The sequence below is a fragment of the Salmo salar genome, chromosome ssa06 (genome assembly GCF_905237065.1).
Source record: "Salmo salar chromosome ssa06, Ssal_v3.1, whole genome shotgun sequence".
NCBI classification, from domain to species: Eukaryota; Metazoa; Chordata; class Actinopteri; order Salmoniformes; family Salmonidae; genus Salmo; species Salmo salar.
In genome coordinates, this window is record NC_059447.1 from 58,122,460 (window position 1) to 58,139,673 (window position 17,214).

A 17,214-nucleotide genomic window follows, 5' to 3' on the forward strand; every position below is an offset into this window, starting at 1 on the left:
CAGTGGGTTTGGCGACGAGTATGAAGCGAGGGCCTGCCAACGAGAGCGTACAGGTCGCAGTGGTGGGTAGTATATGGGGCTTTGGTGACAAAACGGATGGCACTGTGATAGACTGCATCCAGTTTATTGAGTAGGGTTTTGGAGGCTATTTTGTAAATGACATCGCCGAAGTCGAGGATCGGTAGGATGGTCAGTTTTACGAGGGTATGTTTGGCAGCATGAGTGAAGGATGCTTTGTTGCGAAATAGGAAGCCAATTCTAGATTTAACTTTGGATTGGAGATGTTTGATGTGAGTCTGGAAGGAGAGTTTACAGTCTAACCAGACACCTAGGTATTTGCAGTTGTCCACATATTCTAAGTCAGAACCGTCCAGACTAGTGATGCTGGACGGGCGTGCAGGTGCAGGCAGCGATCGGTTGAAGAGCATGCATTTAGTTTTACTTGTATTTAAGAGCAGTTGGAGGCCACGGAAGGAGAGTTGTATGGCATTGAAGCTCGTCTGGAGGGTTGTTAACACAGTGTCCAAAGAAGGGCCAGAAGTATACAGAATGGTGTCATCTGCGTAGAGGTGGATCAGAGACTCACCAGCAGCAAGAGCGACATCATTGATGTATACAGAAAAAAGAGTTGGCCCAAGAATTGAACCCTGTGGCACCCCCATAGAGACTGCCAGAGGCCCGGACAACAGGCCATCCGATTTGACACATTGAACTCTATCAGAGAAGTAGTTGGTGAACCAGGCGAGGCAATAATTTCAGAAACCAAGGCTATTGAGTCTGCCAATGAGGATGTGGTGATTGACAGAGTGGAAAGCCTTGGCCAGATCAATGAATACGGCAGCACAGTATTGTTTCTAATTGATGGCGGTCACGATATCGTTTAGGACCTTGAATGTGGCTGAGGTGCACCCATGATCAGCTCTGAAACCAGATTGCATAGCGGAGAAGGTGCGGTGGGATTCGAAATGGTCGGTAATCTGTTTGTTGACTTGGCTATCCGAATCTCTGCACAGCAAAATGATGTAACCTTTCCGTAAAATACCAGCAGATCAGGAAACATCACCAAATCTGTCTTAAGACCTTAAATAGACATGACATGAATGCTGAATGGGGGGGGAAAGCCCTTATCTATTTCCCATAATGACACGGGAGTGCTCCCCTTTTAGCAATTGTAAATCAACTATTGGTAGCACTGGCCAGATTAAGGCTAGCCTAGGCCCATGCATTAGACACCGCTGCTCACTCCTGAAAGAAATCCCAAAGATGGAATGGCTTTGGCGGATGTTCTTCAAAATCATAGGAATAAAATGGGGGGGACAAGCTATCTCTGTAACGCAAATTTGATTAAATGGTGGTCCGATGTGGCTCAGTTGGTAGAGCATGGTGCTTGCAACGCCAGGGTTGTGGGTTTGATTCCCACAGGGGAGCAGTATGTAAATGTATACACTCTCTACTTACTGTAAGTCGCTAAAACGTCAAAATAAGCCATGATAGGTCTTCACACGCCTCAGATGTTTTTTCCTACCCACTGGAAGATTATTAAAATACTTTGTTTTTATACTTACATTTATAGGTAAACCCGGGAAATTTGAACTTGCTGTACTGTATGACAAATATGACATTCACTGCAACAGCAAATCTCAATGTCTCCGTATCCTAACGTTGTTTAGATGGTGGATTTTCAAACAGAAACCAATCAGAAACCAAACCGCCAAGGATCCGCAGAATGGAATACTCCTGGTAGTTTTTTGCAGACAACTGGCATGGAAATAAAAGTGAATCTTCTTTTCTCTGCTATTTATAAAGTTTACATGGTAATTGAGCAGCAGGGGTTCCCTACAGTCGTAACCTGAAACACATGGGAACAGCTCTAACCTTTATACTGGGGATATTTACAGCCTTATCCCCATAAAGGCCTTCCCACCGGCAGAGCACTGTATGCATAATGCAAAACCTCACATACTCGTTGTCTCTGAAAAAAACGACATTTGCACAGCCCTAATTCTAAACAAACAATTAACTTTTATCTCTCTGTGAAAATTATGCCACACAAAGCTGTTCATTGTGTGCAATGGGACAATGCAGTTGCTCCTTCCCAGTGGGATTTCTCTGATTGTGTTTTGGGCTGTTTTCCTCCACCCTTGTGTGGAAAGAGACCTCATGCTGGCACGCCACAATGTCACACAGATAACATTCCTCCAGTGAGCGGGGAGCGGCTGTGTAAGAGGCTTTCACTGTACGCCTGCTTCCGTTTGAAGCTAGGGAAGAAAACCTAGCCACCGCTACACATCTCCCACCCAAATTAATACAGACAGTTTTCACAGGCTTACACAAGTCAACTTTTCATAATGTTTGTATAAGACAGACAATTTGAATCTCCCAAAGCTCTCTATTCTGGGACACGAGGCTGTGTCTGCGTGTCCATTTACAGATACACTGAAGGGTTTTATGTAGGATCTTCTATTTGAAATTCTTAGCGTCTGAGCTGCCACTCAAGTTCAGTAACACTACATACAGTACATTATTCACCAGGGAAATATGCAGCATCCCATTTTATGCATTTCAAAAGCTCCTCCTATACCTGCCTTACACTTTGGTAAACATGTCAAAACAGGTGTGGATACCGAATGGATTGCTACAGAAGAATTCATTCTCAAAGTGTCATATCTAACTAGCTCCTGTGTGTATTAATATGATGAGACAACTTTTTCACACAGATGTACGTTCTCTGCTGGATATGCTTCATTGCCATTCAAGATCTAAACCAGAGTAGCACAACTCCAGTCCTCAAGGGCCACAATCTTGCTGTTTTTTTCCTTCCACACTGGCACTTAATTAATGTTCAGAAACATTCATTGGTTGCCCAGAGAGGGCACAAGAAGTACAAATCTGGAAACAGACATACACTGCGGCCCTCAAGGAACAGTTTTGCACCCCTGATCTGAACAGTAATATCAGGGCCCCTTTGCCGGGTTTAGAGGGCTCTGGATTCTACTTTCGTTAAATCAGTCAACAAGATGTTTAGAACCATGTCCTTACCTGCAAAGGCTGGTCTCATGGTGAAATCATGGTCATCCACTCGCAGCAGGTTGTCTGTCTTCAATTTGCGAGATTTGGTGTTATCAACCATCCTTTTTCCAGTCAGGGGACTGCAAAAGAAAACGGCAATCAATAGGCTACTTCTGAAAATATTGGTGGATAACAGTTATCTGTCTCCATCCAGTCCTTACTCCTTACAGAGAACCACCCAACCACCTTTAAAATGACCTTCAAACCACAACTGTCAGATTATGAAAGGGACAGGGCCCGGTTTCCCAAAAGCATCTTAAGGTTAAGGTTATCGTTAGAACCTTCACAAGAGCATCTTTACATTTTCGAGGCGTTTCCCAAAATAGTCTTTATTAGCCTAACGTTGCACTTGAAATCGCTCCTTAGCTGACTCCTGCCTCAGACCACTTGTAGAACAAGCGCGCCGTTAGATCACTGTTCGCCCTCTTGCGTCACTTTACACACAATATCCGCTGAACATAGAATGAAGATGTTTCTATGTGATCGGCGAAAACGTCATAGCCAGTTGTCTTAGACCGCCGCCCTCCCAAGTGGCTCAGCGGTCTAAGGCACTGCATTTCAGTCCTAGAGGCATCACTACAGACCCTGGTTCGACCCTTGGCTGTATCACAACCGGCCGTGATTGGGAGTCCCATAGGCCGGCGCACAATCGTAAAAAATAATTTGTCCTTAACTGAATTGCCTAGTTAAATAAATAAAAAATATATAAATAGCCTAAAAAGTTAGTAATATTATAAACAAGCAAAGCATGGATAGGCCTACATCTTTTAAAATCAAAATCGAGATAACCTAATTATATAATAGCAAGATTATTAGGCTAAATATTGACATCACATTCATGTATGTGCAATCGATAGACCTACCCAACCTGGTCCCAGAGCATTTCGTATTATTCTGTACGTAAATCCAAGACGGTCAATGTAGTATGATATGTTACATAGGGTATGGTTACATAAGACGGATGGTTACTTAAGGGAAAAACAAAAGGATGGTGGTTGGTAGGGATGGGCATGTAACACAAACATCTAGCAACCCAAAGGTTGTGAGTTTGAATCTCATCACGTAAAATTTTAGCTAATTAGCAACTACTAACTACTTTTTAGGTATTTAGCATGTTAGCTAACCCTTCTTGCTAACCCTTCACCTAACCCTAACCTCAAACCTTTTAGCTAACCCTTCCCCTAACCCTAACCTCTTATCCCTAACCTCAGTGCTTAATTTGTAAATCGGGAGGTGCCGGAACAAAAGTGATGGGGGGAGTTCTGAGGTTTTGAGGTACTGTAATGCATGACAAAAAAGTGGCATAGAGCAGTAGAGTAGAGGCACTTACAGAAGTTGCACACATGGGTAACAGTTTTAGTAGCATAGTGTCTAGGAACATTTTTGCCTTGTATAAACGCATTTCATGCAATTCTACGTCATTTTACATGACTGGAGACTTTGGCAGAATCTTTTTTAGTACAGAACAAATGATTGAAATGGCAGGCTACTTTGACACTGACAAACTCGGGAATCTGAGATCAATAAAAACAACCTTGTCTTGAATCCATAAATAGCCTAGCCCTAGGTGTGTTGAGACACATATTTTAGGCTGCAATATGAGGAATATCCTGACTATTCCTTTTAACTGGGCAGCAATCCACAGCTAGGCTATTTTTTAAAAGAAACTGTTGATCCTCTGAGGCTAAATAATAGCCCTTTTTGTGGTGTAGTAGGCTCTTCTGAATTATTTCATTTATTTCTGAAGATGTATTTCAATTGATCAGGGGTGCTGCAGTTCCTTCAGAACCCTTCTCGCGACTCTATAAGTAAATAAATGATTGAGTGCAATGCAGGCTCATGTCTATCAGAGTAGAGAGGGTGAAAGTTCATATAAAGTGAATCTCATTCTAGTTCAAATCAAATCAAATCAAAAGTCACATGCGCCGAATATAACAGGCGTAGACCTTACAGTGAAATGCTTACTTACAAGCCCCTAACCAACAGTGCAGTTTCAAAAAATACGGATAAGAATAAGAGAAAAGTAACATAGTAATTAAAGAGCAGCAGTAAAAAATAACAATATGTACAGGGGGGTGCCGGTACAGAGTCAATGTGCGGGGGCACCAGTTAGTTGAGGTAGTATGTACATGTAGTAGAGTTAACTAAAGTGACTATGCATAGATGACAACAGAGAGTGGCAATGGTGTGGAGGGGGGGGGGCAATGCAAATAGTCTGGGTAGCCATTTGACTAGATGTTCAGGAGTTTATGGCTTGGGGGTAGAAGCTGTTTAGAAGCCTCTTGGACCTAGACTTGGCGCTCCGGTACCGCTTGCCGTGTGGTAGCAGAGAGAACAGTCTATGACTAGGGTGGCTGGAGTCTTTGACAATTTTCAGGGCATTCCTCTGACACCACCTGGTATAGAGGTCTTGGATGGCAGGAAGCTTGGCCCCAGTGATGTACTGGGCCGTTCGCACTACCCTCTGTAGAGCCTTGCGGTCGGAGGCCGAGCAGTTGCCATACCAGACAGTGATGCAACCAGTCAGGATGCTCTCGATTGTGCAGCTGTAGAACCTTTTGAGGATCTGAGGACCCATGCCAAATCTTTTCAGTCTCCTGAGGGGAATAGGTTTTGTCGTGCCCACTTCACGACTGTCATGGTGTACTTGGATCATGTTAGTTTATTGGTGATGTGGACACCAAGGAACTTGAAGATCTCAACATGCTCCACAGCAGCCCCGTCGATGAGAATGGGGGCATGCTCGGTCCTCTTTTGCCTGTAGTCCACAATCATCTCCTTTGTCTTGATCACGTTGAGGGAGAGGTTGTTGTCCTGGCACCAAATGACCAGGTCTCGTTGTTGTCGGTGATCAGGCCTACCACTGTTGTGTCATCGGCAAATTTAATGATGGTGTTGGAGTCGTGCCTGGCTGTGCAGTCATGAGTGAACAGGGAGTACAGGAGGATGCAGAGCACCCACCCCTGAGGGGCCCTTGTGTTGAGGATCAGCGTGGCGGATATGTTGTTACCTACACTTACCACCTGGGGGCGGCCCGTCAGGAAGTCCAGGATCCAGTTGCAAAGGGAGGTGTTTAGTCCTGGACCCTTAGCTTATTGATGAGCATTGAGGCCACTATGGTGTTGAACGCTGAGCTGTAGTCAATGGATAGCATTCTCACATAGGTGTTCCTTTTGTCCAGGTGGGAAAGGGCAGTGTGGAGTGCAATAGAGACTGCATCATCTGTGGATCTGTTGGGGTGGTATGCAAATTGGAGTGGGTCTAGGGTTTCTGGGATGATGGTGTTGGTGTGAGCCATGACCAGTCTTTCAAAGCACTTCATGGCTACAGACGTGAGTGCTACGGGTCGGTAGTCATTTAGGCAGGTTACCTTAGTGTTCTTGGGCACAGGCACTATGGTGGTCTGCTTAAAACATGTTGGTATTACAGACTTGGCCAGGGAGAGGTTGAAAATGTCAGTGAAGACACTTGCTAGTTGGTCAGCGCATGCTCGCAGTACACGTCCTGGTAATCCGTCTGGCCCTGCGGTCTTGTGAATGTTGACCTGTCTAAAGATCTTACTCACATCGGCTGCGGAGAGCGTGATCACACAGTCTTCCAGTACAGCTGGTGCTCTCATGTATGTTTCAGTGTTATTTGCCTCGAAGCGAGCATAGAAGTAGTTTAGCTCGTCCGGTAGGCTCGTGTCACTGTGCAGCTCCCGGCTGTACTTACCTTTGTAGTCTGTAATGGTTTGCAGGCCCTGCTATATCCGACGAGCGTCAGAGCCGGTCTAGTAGGACTCAATCTTAGTCCTGTATTGACGCTTTGCCTGTTTGACGGTTTGTCGGAGGGCGATTTCTTATAAGCTTCTGGGTTAGAGTCCCGCTCCTTGAAAGCAGCAGCTCTAGCCTTTAGCTCAGTGCGGATGCTGCCTGTAATCCATGGTTTCTGGTTGGGGTATGAACGTATGGTCACTGTGGGGACGACGTCATTGATGCACTTATTGATGAAGCCAATGACAGATGTGGTGTACTCCTCAATGCCATTGGAGGAATCCCGGAACATATTCCAGTCTGTGCTAGCAAAACAGTCCTGTGACTTAGCATCTGCTTCATCTGACCACTTTTTTATTGATCTAGTCACTGGTGCTTCCTGCTTTAATCTTTGCTTGTATGCAGGAATCTGGAGGATGGAATTATGGTCAGATCTGCCAAATGGAGGGCGAGGGAGAGCTTTGTATGTATCTCTGTGTGTGGATTATAGGTGGTGCAGAGTTCTTTTCCCTCTGGTTGCGCATTTAACATGCTGATAGAAATTTGCTAAAACTGATTTAAGTCCCCGGCTACTAGGAGCGCCACCTCTGGGTGAGCATTTTCTTGTTTGCTTATGGCGGAATACATCTCATTCAATGCTATCTTAGTGCCAGCCTCTGACCGTGGTGGTATGCAAACAGCTACAAAGAATATAGATGAAACCTCTCTCGGTAGGAAGTGTGGTCTGCAGCTTATCATGAGAAACTCTACCTCAGGCGAGCAATAGCTCGAGACTTCCATAGATATCGTGCAATAGCTGTTGTTTACAAAAATACATAGACCACCGCTGTCTTACCAGACGCCGCTGTTCTATCCTGCCGGTACATCGTATAACCAGCCAGCTGTATGTTAATATTGTCATCGTTCAGCCACGACTCCGTGAAGCATAAGATGTTACAGTTTTTAATGTCCCGTTGGTAGTTTAATCTTCCCAATAACTTGTCCATTTTATTGTCCAAAGATTGCATGTTTGCTAGCAGAATTGAGGGGAGTGGGGGTTTATTCAATCGCCTCAGACTTCTCAGAAGGCAGCCCGCTCTCCGGCCTCTCTCCGTCTCCTCTTCACGCAGATCACTGGGGTCAGGGCCTGTTCCCGAGAGAGTCGTATATCCTCTGCCTCGGGCTTGTCAGAGTCGTGAAAGAAGAAAAAGGATTCTGCTAGTCTGTGGTGAGTAATCGAGGTCCTGATGTCTAGGAGTTATTTTCGGTCATAAGAGATGGTAAAACAATAAGTTACAAACAATGCAGATAAACGAACAGAAAAACACAATATGTTGAGGGCACGTAAAATGTCTGCCTTCTGCTCCGGCGCCATCTTACACACAGATATATTGGCGCGCTTCTCACACAGCCATGCGTTAGTCTTAAACATAGGTTACAATGTTGTGCAAACATTTAACCCAGGCCGGCCAAAACCAAATCAACTCTTAGAATATTAGGCACGGGCTGAAAATCAACTTTTCTCATTGTTTTTTTTGTGGGGGCAGGATAATTAACAAATTGGCAACTCAAATGAACTTTGATCGCTTTTGTTCGAATTTTTACATTGCAAAAAGTCTAAATAATTTTTCATGCCACGTGAGGTATCTGATCCGGCCAAATAGGTTCCGGAACAAAACAGTACAAAACGGAAAGGTGCCATCCGGCTCAAATGAAGCACTGCCTAACCTTAACCCTAACCCCTAGCCTAGCTAACGTTAGCGAGCTAACTAACTTTAACCACCTAGCTACATTTCATGAAGAAAAAAAATAATTCCTAACATATTGTACTTTTCGCTTATTCTTAACATATAATACTAATTCTAATTTGTAACATATCATACAAAATGAGTGATGGACATCCACAAATGAATACATACCATACAAAACGTAACATATCATACTCGGATTTAGTACAGAATAATACAAAATGTTCTGAGACCAGGTTGACCTACCTATTAGGTTACATCTGAGCCGCTTCAATATTTGCATATTAGGCCTATAGGCTACTATTAACTAAAAGCTCAAGCTTCACTGTAGCCTATGGCAATGTGCTACTTCATGTTTAATTATTTTAATTGTTAATTATTTCATCTGTAGACCTAATTCAAGGTAAATTCATGCCTGCCATTAGGCTACAATGATTTGTTCAGCAATTACGAAAACCATTGACATCATCATATCCTATATTTAGGTCACAATTATATTTTCTATAGTGGAAAGAACGACTGACTTTATTCATTCTGGCTCAGTTTACACAAACTGAAGAAATGCATAATTTACATAATTAAACATTGCTTCCAAAATAGCATGAGAAAACACTTATAATGCATAGCACATGGCAAACATATTATACAAACAGTTAAATACATAATAGGCTACAGAACATTTTTTCACTTGATGGGAAAACTTGTGTATTGTGTAAAAAAAATGACTGAATAGCCCGAAATCATTTAAGAGAAACAGCCAATATTCTGGAATCATTTTCAGCATGGAACACAACTCCTGTAACGACACCGGTAAGTTTCACTTCGTAATGAGTGCACTACCTGGCGTTTTGGGGAAGGGTGTAATCTCCGGACGTTACTTTTACAACGGATCATTACTTCATTTTTAAACCCTTATTTAACTAGGCAAGTCAATTAAGAACAAATTCTTATTTACAGTGACAGCCTAGGAACAGTGCCTTGTTCAGGGGCAGAATTACAGATTTTTACCTTGTCAGTTCAAGGATTCAATCTGGCAACCTTTCGGTTACTGGCCCAAAGATCTAACCACTAAGCTACCTGCCACTCCACAGTCATAGGTTCCATCTCTATCGGGAAACCGAGCCCAGAATGAATAAGAGTGAGAACACAGACTTTACAACACAAGTGTGACTTTTTTTGTTAATATGATCAATTGGCAGGAATTCTGAAACCAAGATATGGATGTTACGCAATGGATGAAACAGCAATGGAAGTTATGTTAACATTCCTGGGCCAGGTTTCCTGATAGTGATTGAATTTAGGTTTACTAGTGTTTAAGCGATGCGTCTTTCCAAACTGGTCTCATAGACTGGATGTAACATAGTAAACCTCAATCCGGGACACTCAAATTAGCATGATGTTATGTTTGGTGTGGTTACATAAGATATAAGGTTACCTAAGGTAAAAAGAAGAAGACGGTGGTTGGTTAGTCTGACTCTGGATGGATGGACAGACGGGCAGGCATATAACACAAAGGTCTAGGAATCCAAAGGTTGTTTGTTCAAATCTCATCCGGGGCTGCTACTTAGTGTGTTAGCTAATGTTAGCCACAACATGTTAGAATTTGTAACATTTCATATGTTTAGAAATGTTGTACATTTCGCTAAATTGTAACATATCATACGAATTGTAATTCGTAACATACCATACAAAATGGATGATCCACACATTAATAGGAGGGCAAAAAAGCATCTAATGACGTACTTAGCTGTTCTACAAGTAGTCTGAGGCAGGCATTAGATTACGAGCGTTTTCAAGTACACAACGTTAATAACGATGGTTTTAAGAAACAGCTCTGAGATTTAGCGATGCTCCTTCGAAGGTTCTAACGATGAACTTAGCCTTAAGATGCTTTTGGGAAACCGGGCCCTGTTCTTAAAAAAACATTATTTCTGTCATGTTCAAGGTGTGGTGTCAGGTGTTTTTATCAGCATTGAGACTTGAGCATTGCTGTTTATGGGCCATTTGTCTGCATGAGCATAACTGCAATGTGTGTGGGTGTGTGTGCCCTCAGAGAATCAAGAGAAACATGCTTTGCTGTCAAAGTGAGTTTATCTAACCCACATGACATTTGTCGTTTGAGGATAACATGGGTGGAAGTTCGTTTCCATACTCTGTAAACATTATATGTTCTGTGGGTATAAAGTTAAGGGAAGACAGGGAAGACTGTTCCGAACAGACCCCCATCTACTTAGGCATTTTGCACCTAAGCCAGTTTCAAGGGCAGGGGCGGACTGGCCATCTGGCATTTCAAGCAAATGCCAAATGGGCTGGTCATATTTTTAGCCCAAGAGGGCATATCTAACTTGGGTTTGTAGCTCAAAATTTGGTTTAGGCTAATAATGAGAGCCTCATGGAAATAATTGGGCCTGTGTTGGGGCCGCGGGGTGAAAAAATGGACCGGTGTGGGAGCGTCAAGGAAAGGAATGGGCCGGTGTGTTAGAAATGCCAGGGCCGATTTCTGGTCCCAGTCCGCCTCTGTTCAAGGCTCTCCCAAAATAGAGGGGGTTGCAATTATTGAGTAAATGGAGGCAAATTAGGCCATCAGACAACCAATTAGACCGTGCCAGCCTTTGCAGTGTATCCAGGTATGCACACTTGGTGTTTGTGATTTTGCACAATTAACCCTTGTATTGTCTTCAGGGTAAAAAATGACCAGCCACTATGTTTAACAGCAGAGAAAACCCCCTAAATTATATTTTTTCAACTTGAAATTTGATGACTTTTCCTAGAGTGACCGCAACATTAGATAAAGTTAAACGTCGCCTTTGTTCATATTTCCATGAAAGCTGTACACCACCAGGGTACAAAGATTGTCTTAGGGTCATTTTTGACCTGGCAGTTATAAAATCATTTACAAACCACAAAGACACAAAGACACACACACACACACCCCCCACACACACACACACAAAATAAAACACAAATAACACACAAAATAAACATTTCTTGAAAGCATTGTTTACTAATGGGGAATGCAGTCAGAGGCTATAAAGGTGCTACAGATGACAGTCTCCCCAGTTCTCTCTTTGCTGAAGCCATGAGTGCACCTTTAGATCAGATTTTTTCAGATGTCCAGGAGGAACAAGAGAACAATGATTTAGAAGATGAGGAGGTATCTGAAGAAGAAGATGGGTAATAATACAACCCAGAGCATGACGCATCATCTTCAGATGAAGAAGAAATCCCCAAAGCTGAAAGAGAGACTTTTTTGTCAAAGAACAGCAAAATAACATGGTCATTGTCATCATATGACAACCAGGGCAAGATGGCAGCACAAAATGTCATAAGGATGACCCCAGGGCCCACAAGACATGCCCATGCCCAGGACATCACCTCAACATTCTACATGTTCATCACACCAGCCATCGAAAAAATCATCCTGGAGATGACAAATTTGGAGGGTTTCCATAAATATGGAGACAACTGGAAAAGAATGGATGAGATTGACCTGCGTGCCTACATAGGGCTGCTAATCTTAATCTTAGGTGTGTATAGGTCCCGAGGCGAGGCTACATGTAGTCTCTGCGATGCAGAGAGTGGAAGGGCGATTTTCCGTGCCACGATGCCACTGAAAGACTTTCACACTTTCTCAAGAATGTTATGCTTTGATAACCGTGAGTCAAGACCTGCAAGAAGTGTGAGAGATAAACTGGCGGCTATAAGAGAGGTCTGGGAGAAGTGGGTGGAACGTATGCTATACCTCTACAACCCTGGGCCTGAAGTAACAGTGGATGAGCAACTGGTTCCATTCAGAGGAGACTGAACCCACGCCAAGCCAGGTGGGCTATGTTTTTTACGAGATTCCAGTGTACTATCTTGTACATCCCAGGTTCCCGGGAACATCAAGGCTGACGCACTGTCTCGCCTCCACGACGCCGAGGAGCGGTCCATCGACCCCACTCCCATACTGCCAGCCTCCTGTCTGGTGGCACCGGTGGTCTGGGAGGTGGATGCGGACATCGAGCGGGCGTTGCGGTCAGAACCCACTCCCCCTCAATGTCCCGCAGGGCGGAAGTACGTCCCGCTCAGTGTCCGCGATCGCCTGATCTGGTGGGCGCACACGCTACCCTCCTAGGGTTATCCTGGGGTTGAGTGGACAGTGTGGGGTCTTAGAGGGAAGTACTGGTGGCCCACTTTGGTGAAGGACGTGAGGCTCTATGTCTCTTCCTGTTCCGTGTGCGCCCAGTGTAGGCGCCTAGACACCTGCCTAGAGGGAAATTACAGCCCCTCCCCGTTCCACAGCGGCCATGGTCCCACCTGTCGGTGGATTTCCTCACGGATCTCCCACCGTCTCAGGGGAACACCACGATCCTGGTCGTTGTGGATCGGTTCTCTAAGTCCTGCCGTCTACTCCCTTTGCCCGGTCTTCCTACGGCCCTACAGACCGCGGAGGCCCTATTTACGCATGTCTTCTGGCACTATGGGGTGCCTGAGGACATCGTCTCTGATCGAGGTCCCCAGTTCACGTCCCGAGTGTGGAGGGCGTTTATGGAGCGACTGGGGGTTTCTGTCAGTTTGACCTCGGGTTTTCACCCCAAAAGTAATGGGCAGGTGGAGAGAATTAACCAGGATGTGGGCAGGTTTCTGCTGTCCTATTGCCAGGACCGGCTGGGAGAGTGGGCGAGGTTTGTACCGTGGGCCTCCACTAACCTGTCGCCCTTTCAGGATGTGTTGGGTTACCAGCCGGTCCTGGTGCCCTGACATCAGAACCAGACTGAAGCTACTGCGGTGGAAGACTGGGTACAGCGCTCTAGGGAGACCTGGAGTGCCATCCAGGAATCCCTTAAACGGGCTGTGGGACGGCACAAGGAGAGCGCTGACCGCCGCCGCCGTGAGGCCCCCTTGTTCACTGCGGGGGACAGGGTCTGGCTCTCGACGCGGAACCTGCCCCTCCGCCTGCCCTGCCGGAAGTTGGGTCCGCGATTTGTGAGGCCGTTCAAAGTCCTGAGGAGAATAAACGAGGTGTGTTATGGGTTGCAGCTCCCTTCGTATTACCGCATTAACCCATCGTTTCATGTGTCTCTCCTCAGGCCGGTGGTAGCTGGTCCACTGCAGGACGCTGAGGTGCGGGAGGTCCCTCCGCCCCTCCTGGACATCGGGGGGGCCCCGGCGTACACAGTCCGGTTCATCTTGGACTCCAGGCATCGGGTAGGGGGCCTGCAGTACCTCGTGGACTGGGAGGGGTACGGTCCGGAGGAGAGGTGCTGGGTACCGGTGGAGGACATCTTGGATCCTGCAATGTTGCGGGAGTTCCACAGCCTCCATCCGGATCGCCCTGCGCCTCGCCCTCCGGGTCATCCTCAAGGCCGGCGTTGGCGCGCTGCGAGAGCCGCGCGTTGGGGGGGTACTGTCACAACGTCCACAGGTGGCGCCTCTCCCCGTTCGGGCGGCGCTCGGCGGTCGTTGTCGCCAGCCTACTAGCTGCCACCGATTTCCTTTTCTGTTTCGTTTGGTAATGTCTGGTTAGGGAAGCACCTGTTTTGTGTTTAGTAATTAGTGGGGTATTTAGTCTGTCTGTTTTGTGTTTGGGGTTGTGCGGGATTGTTTTGTGTCTGTTGTTGTAGGTTGAGGGATTATTATTCTTGTCCTTAGAACACGTTACACGTTTTTGGCATTAGGGTTGCTGGGCTGCGTCCCGCTACATTCCTAGCCTGTGTTTGTCTTGTTTGGAATTATTTTTACCCTGCCTTGTCAGTTCGGTTCTTTGGACTTGCATTCTTCATTAAACGTGTTTCACGTACCTGAGTCTCTTGCGCCTGACTTCACCCCTCCTGCAGAACTACTTTTGACATTGGGAGAAGACTAGTATTTTGTAGTTGAATTCCTCATTGTACAGTATATAAGAATATACAGTGGGGGGAAAAAGTATTTGATCCCCTGCTGGTTTTGTACGTTTGCCCACTTACAAAGAAATTATCAGTCTATAATTTTAATGGTAGGTTTATTTGAACAGTGAGAGACAGAATAACAACAAAAAAATCCAGAAAAACGCATGTCGAAAATGTTATAAAATGATTTCCATTTTAATGAGGGAAGTAAGTATTTGACCCCTCTGTAAAACATGACTTAGTACTTGGTGGCAAAACCCTTGTTGGCAATCACAGAGGTCATACGTTTCTTGTAGTTGGCCACCAGGTTTGCACACATCTCAGGAGGGATTTTGTCCCACTCCTCTTTGCAAGTCATTAAGGTTTCGAGGCTGACATTTGGCAACTCGACCCTTCAGCTCCCTCCACAGATTTTCTATGGGATTAAGGTCTGGAGACTAGCTAGGCCACTCCAGGACCTTAATGTGCTTCTTCTTGAGCTACTCCTTTGTTGCCTTGGCCGTGTGTTTTGGGTCATTGTCATGCTGGAATACCCATCCACGACCAATTTTCAATGCCCTGGCTGAGGGAAGGAGGTTCTCACCCAAGATTTGACAGTACATGGCTCCGTCAAATGATGCGGTGAAGTTGTCCTGTCCCCTTAGCAGAAAAACACCCCCAAAGCATAATGTTTCCACCTCCATGTTTGACGGTGGAGATGGTGTTCTTGGGGTCATAGGCAGCATTCCTCCTCCTCCAAACACGGCGAGTTGAGTTGATGCCAAAGAGCTCCATTTTGGTCTCATCTAACCAAAACACTTTCACCATTTGTCCTCTGAATCATTCAGATGTTCATTGGCAAACTTCAGACGGGCATGTATATGTATTCTTGAGCAGGGGGACCTTGCGGGCGCTGCAAGATTTCAGTCCTTCACGGCGTAGTGTGTTACCAATTGTTTTCTTGGTGACAATGGTCCCAGCTGCCTTGAGATAATTGACAAGATCCTCCCGTGTAGTTCTGGGCTGATTCCTCACCGTTCTCATGATCATTGCAACCCCACGAGGTGAGATCTTGCATGGAGCCCCAGGCTGAGGGATATTGACAGTTATTTTGTGTTTCTTCCATTTGCGAATAATCGCACCAAATGTTGTCACCTTCTCACCAAGCTGCTTGGCGATGGTCTTGTAGCCCATTCCATGCTTGTGTAGGTCTACAATCTTGTCCCTGACATCCTTGGAGAGCTCTTTGGTCTTGGCCATGGTGGAGAGTTTGGAATCTGATTGATTGATTGCTTCTGTGGACATGTGTCTTTTTTACAGGTAACAAGCTGCGGTTAGGAGCACTCCCTTTAAGAGTGTGCTCCTAATCTCAGCTCGTTACCTGAATAAAAGACACCTGGGAGCCAGAAATCTTTCTGATTGAGAGGGGGTCAAATACTTATTTCCCTCATTAAAATGCAAATCAATTTATAACATATTTGACATGCGTTTTTCTGGATATTTTTGTTGCTATTCTGTCTCTCACTGTTCAAATAAACCTACCATTAAAATTATAGACTGATCCTTTCTTTATCAGTGGGCAAACGTACCAAATCAGCAGGGGATCAAATACTTTTCCCCCCCACTGTATCACTATGTTGCCAAAAAAGTTGAAGACTTATTGTTTCCCTTCAATAAAATGCATTCAAAACTACTTTCTGCAAATTTCTGCTACTTTCTTAGGCTATACAAGTGCTGTCTCTTGCTAAAAAAAGTAATGTTTACACCTATGCAGTACCTTCAGCAATAATAATAATAATAATACACCTCTACTTTAGCAAAGAAAACAATTATGACGGGTGTGTTGTAATAAAAACGAGTGATGTCCACTGATTTAAATGCAGTCTTTCTGCATTGTGAAGAGGGAAAACCCAGATATTCCCAAAGTTTGTGATGAATGACAGGTTGTTTCTTCATGCAAAATAGATTTGGGGTTTAAAATTCAATTAAGCTGCTTTATTTTAGGGGTTTAGTGAAGGTGGGTATTTTTTTTGTACCCTTTGGACAAGGGGAGTATACAGAATGTTAAGACTACACAAGGGCTAATAAGGAACACACATTGTTCCCTGGGGACAGCCACTTCATGCTATAGGGGTTGATTTGTAATTGTAATCCTATAACTGTCTACTGGACAAAAATGTCTCATGTTATAACTCAATATACAAGAATAACATAATTGGTTAGCTACTTGAAATACAGCAGGGGATCCTGAGAACCCGATTAATCCACTGTCCCCATGGAACTGTTAAATCTGTTAAATCTTGCAGATTACATGAACCATGTTCTGCCCTTACTGTAGCCTACTTCAAGTGCATTTGAGAGCTTTGTGTCATTGAACAGCCTCACAGTGGGATCGCCTCTCATTTCACAGATAAGATTGGCACAACCGTCAGTGAAGCATGATGCAGAATAATGATGCAAAGTTCAGATGAATGGCATGGATGATGACACTTGCAGATAGTGATGATTCATGACATCTCTGCTCATGCAGGGTCCATCCATTGATTGCATCCTTCCATCATATGCGCACTGCGCTCTGGATCATCTTTACGCACGGGCACCGTGCGTGTTCGAGTCGAGACCACCCCACGAAGGCTAATATTTACATACAGTCTCCGTGTCAACGACTAGAACGGGTTTAACATTACTGAAACGAGCCATAAATAATTTTCAATGTAAAAAATGTAGTCGAATAAATAGCCCAGTATTAGGCTACATCAAACGGAACGTAGGGTTCCACAAGTGTGGAATTTAACCAAAGAAAGAGGATGGCAT

The 17,214-nt window shown here is 44.8% G+C and overlaps 1 protein-coding gene across 2 annotated transcripts in view; it reads right to left on the reverse strand.

Annotated features, from left to right (window-relative positions):
* The window catches only part of LOC106607717 (gamma-aminobutyric acid type A receptor subunit rho2), a 43,131-nt gene that overhangs the window by 25,545 nt on the left and 372 nt on the right, over positions 1 to 17,214 (reverse strand). For both annotated transcript variants that reach the window (XM_014204972.2, XM_014204971.2), the window contains exon 2: positions 3,040 to 3,149. In XM_014204972.2, coding sequence (XP_014060447.1) covers positions 3,040 to 3,149 — 110 coding nt within the window. The remainder of the gene's footprint in view (positions 1 to 3,039; positions 3,150 to 17,214) is intronic.